General features: G+C 39.9%; 1 protein-coding gene and 1 pseudogene across 1 annotated transcript in view; both read right to left on the bottom strand.

Annotated features, from left to right (window-relative positions):
- Positions 1–2247, bottom strand: part of LOC107677173 (bifunctional coenzyme A synthase-like) — an 8738-nt gene extending 6491 nt beyond the window's left edge. Inside the window, exons 1-2 of the mRNA XM_016471967.1 lie at positions 2080–2247; positions 360–1058 (exon numbers count right to left, since the gene is read on the bottom strand). Of these exons, the coding sequence (XP_016327453.1) occupies positions 360–1032 (673 nt within the window). The 5' untranslated portion in view covers positions 1033–1058; positions 2080–2247. The remainder of the gene's footprint in view (positions 1–359; positions 1059–2079) is intronic.
- Positions 2248–3749: 1502 nt separating this feature from the next.
- The window catches only part of LOC107677131 (alpha-N-acetylglucosaminidase-like), a 7815-nt pseudogene continuing 2654 nt past the window's right edge, over positions 3750–8910 (bottom strand).

Genomic DNA, 8910 nt, shown 5'->3' with positions numbered 1-8910 from the left:
TGATCCTCTGCAGTGAATGGGTGCCGTCAGAATGAGAGTCCAAACAGCTGATAAAAACATCACAATAATCCACACCGCTCCAGTCCATCAATTAACATCTTGTAAAGACAAAAGCTGCATGTTTATAAGAACCAAATCTATCATTAAGATGTTTTTAACTTCAAAACTTGTGGATTATTGTGATGTTTTTATCAGCTGTTTGGACTCTCATTCTGACGGCACCCATTCACTGCAGAGGATCCATTGGTGAGCAAGTGATGCTAAAATGCAAAATTTCTCCAAATCTGCACAGATGATGCAACGATTTAAATTTTTGGGTGAACTATTCGTTCAAAGCTTTCTAGAGGGTCTCCACTTACTTTTTAGTAGTTCCTGGTCACACACACCAATGACAAAGCGTCTGTTGGCCATCAGACAGGAAATATTCAGCAGCGTCTTGTGGGCCCCATGCAGACGGTCAAAAGTGCCGCCAACCACCACATCACTGAACGTCTCTAAAGGTTTTAATTGTGCACCACTTCCTCCTCTATCATCATCTTCCTCGACCTCTTTTAGTCGTGGGCACAAAAGCACAGATGAGAGAGTTGGGTTGCAGACGTAGCAGTGACCCGCGTACTTCTGCAAGCACTGGGTGACCAGCGAGGACTGGCCTGAATCCTGGATGGGGTAGTCTGTCAGCACTACTTCTGGCGAATGGGACAGCGTCTGCGGGGTGGGAAAAGGGCCGCTGCTTCCGCTCAACGCCACAGATTGGGCACGGACGTTACTGAGCAGCACCCTGACGTCAAGGTGCGCGCAAATGTCAGCGGCATTGCTGTAAAGGCGGGAGATGAGAGTGCAGAGATCCACCACGGGTGGGATGTAGACGGGCCGCACCTGGCCACCTGTGCTCAGGTTGAGGCCGGGGTGGAGATGGACGTACAGTGTGCGCTCGACCACCTGGGCGGCAGACGTGAGGACAGGCGCGATGCGGAGAGGGAGGACGTGTAACGGAGACGTAAGGACCAGGATACCGGTGCTGAACATGGACATGATTGACAACTTTCTGAACTTAGACACTGAAAGATATAATACAGATCTGATTCAAATTAACACATTATTTATGCAGTTCCATAAAGAGATACTTATGAAAATGTATATCTTGAATGCAATGTATATGCATAAAAATCTGTTAAATGAATAAATGTAAATAAATATACAATTAGGTATGTTGGACTGTTATTTACATATGCACATATTGCAACTTTAAATTGTTTTAAGTACTTGTAATTTGTAAGTACACACATGCATATTTTTCTACCTTTTTTTATTATTTTGAGAATTGAGCTATAAGACAAATAGAATTCTGGTCTCCAAAGAGATTTGAAATAAGAGAACAGAACAGAAATATCACTGAATTTTGAAATTTGCACACTGATTAAGCTGTGCTGTATAAATAAAACCTGGCAAAAATAACTCTAATAATTAAAAAAAAAAAAAGAATCTATAAAAATATAGCTCTCACATGAAATGAATGCATATTTTGATTAGAACAATTCAATAAAACATGAGAAAAATTATTGTAATAATTAGAATGACACAAATTTTGATTAATTCGATTAAACCTGGTAAAAATTACACCAATAATTGAAATAAAAAAGAATCTTTAAAAATATAGCTCTTATATGTATCATGCATTTTTTTTAATTCATTCAATGAAACGTGACAATCATTACCATAATAATTAGAATCACACACATTTTATTTAATTCAATAAAACATGACAAAAAAATACCTTAATAATTAGAATAGAATAGACATATTGCTCTCAGTCCTGGAACTTTTGATTAAAATCCAATAAAACATTTAAAAAATTACTAATATTTAGAATAAAACGGAAAATAACAGATTAGATGAATTTCATACACATATGCAGACAGAACTTCATTGAATACTTTAATAATTTACAGCAACTACAGACGTTGAAAAATTGTTGATATCTTATATATTTATCCATAGATTATTCCAGATTAGCACAAAACAACACAGTTGATCCGGAACAACATACTGTAACGCCAGACTACTTTGAGCAAAACCTACCTGAGTATATTCTGCCGATCAGGATGTTGAAAAATGCTAAATGTGGGATATTATCGCAGAAGACAACTGTCTGGTATCAGTCTTCGTCATAATGACTATATAAAACACTAATGTTTTGCTCAGCAGAGCGAACTCACGTCCAGTTGACCGAGACGGCCATGTGCTGGAATACTGACTGATGATTGGCTAACAGAGGGCGTTCCTGTCCTAATGAATCATGGGAAGTGTAGTTTAGCGCCTTTCACTTCCTCCGTCCCTATTCAAACATGAACATTTCTCATCTTATCACTGTAAATGAATGAATGTAGTTATGTGATTGAATAATTGAGTGCCTTTGATATGAAGAGCACATTTTAACACATTTTACATTTGTGCCTCATGTTTTGTCAATTTGTTTTACGGTTTACATTAAATAACTGCATAATATTGTAGTTTTTCTGTACCAGATATAATGAAATGTATTCTTTTATCAGCATAAAAATGTTATTCCTGAAATAATCCCACTTTTCAGATCAAGGTCTAATGAGGGTAATTATTCAGAAATTCATTGAAATCTTTATACACAATCTCACAATTGCAATTTTTCAGGGCTAGAAACCGGAGTAGTTTGTGCAATTCATTCTTCAAATCTTCGTGAAGGCTGTAATATACTGTAAATATTTCATGGGAAGGCATTTGAAAGAATTTCTTTATGGCAGACTACTAAACAAGTATGAAAAGTACAGCTTTTATTTGACAAAATACAAAAATAACTTTTCAATTTTAGTTCAACATAAGTTCCAAAACAGTTAAACTACTCAATCTCAGACTAGTTATAAACTTTCAAGGATTCACAGGATCACTTCAAAGATATTTTTGCATTCGGGTTGTGAATGAAAAAAACACAACAAACAATGTCGGCAACTTCTGTAGCAGTGTTTCGCCTGGCAGGTCTAGACCGGGAGAATGACCCAGTTTTTTTGTTGTTTTTTTTTTATATTACAAAACTGCAAAGTTACAGCAATGTCTTCATGTTATGTCAATATATTTTCACCCCATTTCACACAATTTTAGGGGTGGCAAAATAGATAAGTATATACATTATATCTGCCATAGATAAAAACCTGGAATGTCAGTAGTAACCTGAAAAAAAAAAACCAGTAAATTTTTCTGTACTAGCACAGTAAGGCCAGAAACACACTCTATACAAATATACAAACAGATACAAAACTCATTGCAAGACCGTTGATAACAGTACTCAAGGGGCCGATAGAATTAACTCATTTTCTCAGCAAGTTTTCCTGCCATTGCTAATGACCGTTATCACACCCCTCACTGAGAATGCAAAGTGTACTTGCATTGCAGTATTAAAGATGTGCCAAATTAAGCTAGCTAGACTGCAAAATTGCACATTTGTTTTCAGGCCTAAAAATTCAACACTTAAAACACTTTTTGCAAAAACACATTCGTAATGCAGTAAACCTCTGTATCTGATATATAAACCATTTAGAAGTTTCTACAAGAAGTCCCTCATGATAGCTTGGGCATTATTTTCAAAGAAAAGTAAGAAGTTCAATAAAATGCCAGCTGTTTTCTTTTCTTTTCGACTGTTAGTTGGACACCGAGTTTGATCCTCAAATACATTGTGGTCGTTGGATCAAACAATTTATGGTCAATTTATGGTCTGAGGATCAAACAAATTCCCTTCATTTTAGCCTTTTCAGAGTATATGGGTAGTATTTGAGGAAGGTCCGTCGTGCAACCTCATATGTGTCCCCTAGTGGTTTGGACAGATATTTCCTCTGGTTGTAGACGAACCCTTTCTCAACCTGGAACACAGCCTGGTTGAAGACGTCCTGTTTGAAGGGTCTTCCTCTGTCCAGACACTCCACTAGCGTATTAACAAACAAGCCCCAGCGCTGTAAATAATAGTCTTCCACTAGACCGCCCCACTCCTTGCTGGCGTAGTCCAAGATTTCCCCGTCGGGTCCCCAAAGGGTGATCTGATTTCGTGCATCGATATCATACAGCTGCGCCTCATGCTTGTCTACACCCTGAGACTGAGCCTGCTCAAGCCAGACTCCCAAAAGGAAGTGTTCGTTGCTGGAAAGGAGGCGGTCCAGCTCAGGTAAGAGATCGTAGACAAGCACACCACCAGCGGTCAGGAGGTCGGGAAGCTTTTGGGCCTGAGAATCATACAAATAAAAGAACATTTCAAAGCTGTAATTTTATACACAGTATAGTTGCAGTCACATTTACCATTGTTCGACAAATTTTCATGGGCGAAATCCAGTCATTTCAATAGGAATCCATGCAATTGGGAATTTCGCACGAGGCAAAAAATGTCCCCAAGCAGATTTCGTTGGTCATGGGAATTTGGCGTGTTAACCACGCCAACAGAAAGCTGCTTGGTGTAAAAGTGACTTTTTCGTGAGCTGTGCTTTATAAATTGCTACACGTTTTTGCCGACAAAATTTCACCAAAATGTTGCTAATACGACTGCACCTTAAGGGGGCTTTCGCACCAGCACTTCAGTTCAAAACAGAGCACAGTCCACGTACCGTGGTACCAATCTAACTGTAGGAACTGGTCTGAGTTTGGTTATAATGGGACCGTGGTGTGATTCGCATCAATATGAAAGCAATTCGAACTTGGATACAAACAACAGTGAGTATGTAGTGCAATCGTGTAGAGCAAGTGCAATTAAAGCCGCAATTGAATGGCTCGCAATAAATTGTCTCCTCAAAAGAGTCCGATTTTCAAGAAGCAGAAAGCTGCCTTAATGTGACGCACATAGACGCAAGTATCGTTCAATAGCACCAAATTAATAATAAAACACAATATATTGGTAATATGCTTGTTTGTGACACAAAATGAAAGCAAATGCACCAAGGTTTGATAGAATCAAGCGATTCCGAAACCAGACCAATGCCACGGGGGAAGCCAGGAACAATCACACTTGGATTCGGACCGCAGCAAACGTGCCCAGTGTGAAAGCCCCCTAAATTTTCAAATCTAATTTCAATTTGTAATGTAGTTTAACTTGTAATCTAGTCTTCCTGTAGCTGTACAGTACAGTAGAGCATGGCGCTAACAATGCCAAGATCATGGGTTCGATTACTAGGGAATCAAGAACTGAAATCTGAAATAAAATGTGTACCTTGAATAAAGCGTAAGTTGCTTTGGATAAAACCTTTATTTAAAAAAAAAAAAATGTATAGAAAATGTAGTAGGACTGGTTTGCTAGTTCATCGACATCAGACATAACTCTTAAGTTTGGGTTTACCTGGAAAGCATTTCGTATTTCCTTGTAGAACTCAGTTGTAAGAAGCTGAAGCGCTTGTCGCGTCACGTCCACAAGATCGTACCGGAAAGTTTCCAGAGTGGCTAACCCTGGCGCGGCTTCGAACAGAAGCTTCCATGCTTTGTAGAAGTCAGTCGGTTCGTACCAAATGTCTGTTTGCATCCGCAGGGACGGACGATGTACCAATGGACTCCGGTTGTGGTTCTTGTATTGCAGAAGAGTGCAGTTATACACACTATGAAACAAGAGTTGCCAGGCCGCCGTCAGGTTCTCATCCATACTGCCGTAGCGCCGCAGGGCGTACAGCGACACCCACTTGGAAAGGTTGACGGGTTCTTTGCGCCAGGCCAGCTCACTCATAAGTTCGTAAATGACTGGATTCTGTTCGATGCCTTCGGGAGTCAAACCCAGACCCACTAGGGTTGAATTCGGGAAGCGGATGGCATTGAAGGGGCCGGAGTTAATGCTTTCCACCGTTCCAAACAGACCGCTATTCCCTCCAAAGTTGTGCAGCATGCACCAGATAAACGGCTGGCCGTAGAAGGAGTTTGTGGAAGAGTAGACAGGCATGGATTCAGCAAAGAGATCCAGGATAACCATGCACCCCAGGGGGACGCCGTGTAACAGTGCCTTGACCTGGTCTGTTTCCAGAACGAAGGGTTACTGATAAATAGCCAGCCCTGCATCAGCCAAATTGCTTGAGGGTCCACTGCCAGCGAGAGAGAGTAAAAGGAGAGAATAAGAGACCAACGCATCCGTGTGAGCAGTTGTGAGGGCAACGTGCCTCATCCCATCACGGGGTTTGGAACCCCAACTGTGCCCCAGAAAATAAGCGGGTCATTTGTGGGTTTTAAAACTAAAGCAAATGCAATCCCAAAGAAGCATGAGTAAACTCAACATCTATCACGTGAATTATTTCCCACACTAACCAGAAAGGGGTAACAACGGCATAGTTACCTGAAGTCATAATTGAAAACGGCACGGCTGATCGACGCCAGGTAAGCGGGGTCCGAAGAGGCTGGGACCATCTCATTAAAGGTGTCGGTGTTGTAAATGTGGTCTGTTCCGAACTCCTTAATGACCTTGGTCAAAAAGAGCGCTCCTATTTGCTGGAAGAGTGGGTCGCGTGGGTCAAGCACATAGGCGGAGGAGTAGGTGCAGTTAAAATGGCTCCAGGGGTTCAGCTTGGTCACATTTGCTTGGGGGAACAACCTAAAAGGCATTGCTAAATGTGATTACTCCAGTCTTCGCTCTCAAATATCTGCTAAAGAGAAGGAAATAGAAGTGATGTGTTCTTTGCACATTCTTACTGCATTGGCCATTTAGATACATTTAGAAATTTAAAAGCCATAAAAATGTGCTTGATAACCAACACCACTTTGAATTTCAAGATTTCAAGATTGAAATCTACACCAATTAAAAATCTAAGAAATCTACACATTTTGAGGAATATTACCTGGTAATACCTTCAGGTACGATTCCTGAAAAAGCAGGCAATACAGGTATCATCCAAAAAGATCTCATGCGGTCCAAGATTTTAAACTGGAGGAATAAAAGGTACACTTTAAAAAAAAAAAAAAAATTGTAATAAGAAAAAAATTAATGCAACTAGATTTTTACATTTTCTGGTGCCACTTGCTAGTGTCATCATAATGCTAGGGTGTTGTGGGTGGTTGGAACGTGTTGCTATGCAATTGCTATGTTGTTCTGAGTGGGTTTTAGCACCTTGAATCACATAAAAAAAGCATTTTTTTGTATGACGGTCTCTAGATGTGACTCGGATATATTCTGGACTCTGGTCTTTGATATTCTGACCTTTAGATATGACTCATGTCTCTCCCTTAATGAAAGGCTATGGAATTAATTTAGCCACTTTGATCACTTGCCAGGTAAAAATCCTGTCTGGTCACTTTGGGCTAGGAAGTTTTAATAATAGTCCAGTTATGGCCCATTTTTTAGATGTACACTCAGGGGCCGTTTACACGACAACGTTTTCAGCCCAAAATGGAAAACTTTTTATGCGTTTTGCCTGTTTGTTTACACGACAACAGCGTTTTGGGGACTGAAAACGCATATTTTTGAAAACGGGTTTCAAAGTACAAGTTTTTGAAAAAGCCACCGTTATCGTTTCATTGTAAACACCCAAAATGGGAATCTTTGAAAACGGTGACGTCATGTGCGTGCATAGTACGTGTTAGGTATGTAGACATGCGCAGTACATGTCGATTTTAAAGGCAAGCGCGAACAAACATACACAACAATGGCGGCGTACATGATACTGTTGTTGCTGCTCAAGAGTTTGCTAACGCTTCTTCAGCAAAGTGTGGATTTACTTCACCAATATTACAACCAACAGCAGAGACGCATTATATACATCATATAATCGTCACTTCCCTACAGGTACTGTTTACTAACAAGGTGACAGCGGCAACTACTGGCTTGGCATACGTAATACAGCGTTTTTGGCCGTTTTCGCAGATATGTGTAAACGCGAATCGTTTTGAAAACGTTGTCGTGTATACGTGAAACTTTTTAAAAATGCAAGGGAAAAACTTTTCCGTTTTTGACTACATCGTTATCGTGTTAAACTTTTCGTCGTGTTTTTCTTTATATATTACTTTTGTATATTGTTTGTTATATGTTAGAACAAATGTATGTATTGTATGTTCAAAATTGTTCCTAAAAATAAAAAATATAATAAAAAATGAAAAAATCCTAACCCTGACCACTTAGAAAAATAAGATCACATCCCTCCAATACATTTTTTTTTTAAATTTTTTTAAGATGTTCAGTACCTGCAGGTAGAGCTGTTTGACATGCCAAGACTGAGGAAGTGGTCCTCCCCACTGAAACAGGTTTCCCATGCGGTTCCACGCTAGGAAAGCTGGACCTGTGAAGAAGCGATCCAGCTCAGTCTGGTTCAGACCAAGAGACAGATAAACCTACAGTACAACAGGAAAAGAAACAGACAAACATAAAACACAACATACAATTGAAAATATTAATTTACACAACTGAGAATTCTCAAGTGACAAGCCATTTTTTAAAGAAATCCTCTCACCTCCTGCCATAGCACCTCCTGTCCAGTGAATGCCAGAGATAGATTTATGCCATTCAGTGCCATCCAATCAATCTCCCTTTGCCATCTGGGCCAGTCCCACCACACCAAGGAGTAACTCTGGGTACATACGTTCTGATAGTACCTGAACCTAGAATTACACTAAATGAAATTAATTTGCTGCAGTAGTTCCTCCACACATTAACCAGCTTGTGACATATCTGGCATCGATACTATTTTCTGTTTTGGAGCTGTAAAGAACATGACCTCATTCATAACGTCATGTTCACATTGTGTGGAATTCACTGCCCGCCGGCGTCTCTGAGAGTGACATAGTACAGGCCAGCTCATGCAGAACTAACAAGACAAACACAACTGGACAACAAAGAAACGTCCGGCTTCTACATAACATCCACACGAACAATAGCGATGAGAAGTATCAACAATGTTGCTTTTTCATTGTCCTACAAGTCTCTCTCTCACACACACA

This window comes from Sinocyclocheilus anshuiensis, unplaced genomic scaffold (genome assembly GCF_001515605.1).
Source record: "Sinocyclocheilus anshuiensis isolate Anshui unplaced genomic scaffold, SAMN03320099.WGS_v1.1 scaffold392, whole genome shotgun sequence".
NCBI lineage: Eukaryota > Metazoa > Chordata > Actinopteri > Cypriniformes > Cyprinidae > Sinocyclocheilus > Sinocyclocheilus anshuiensis.
The sequence above is the reverse complement of the archived record's forward strand: the minus strand, read 5'-3'. Positions and strand labels throughout refer to the sequence as shown.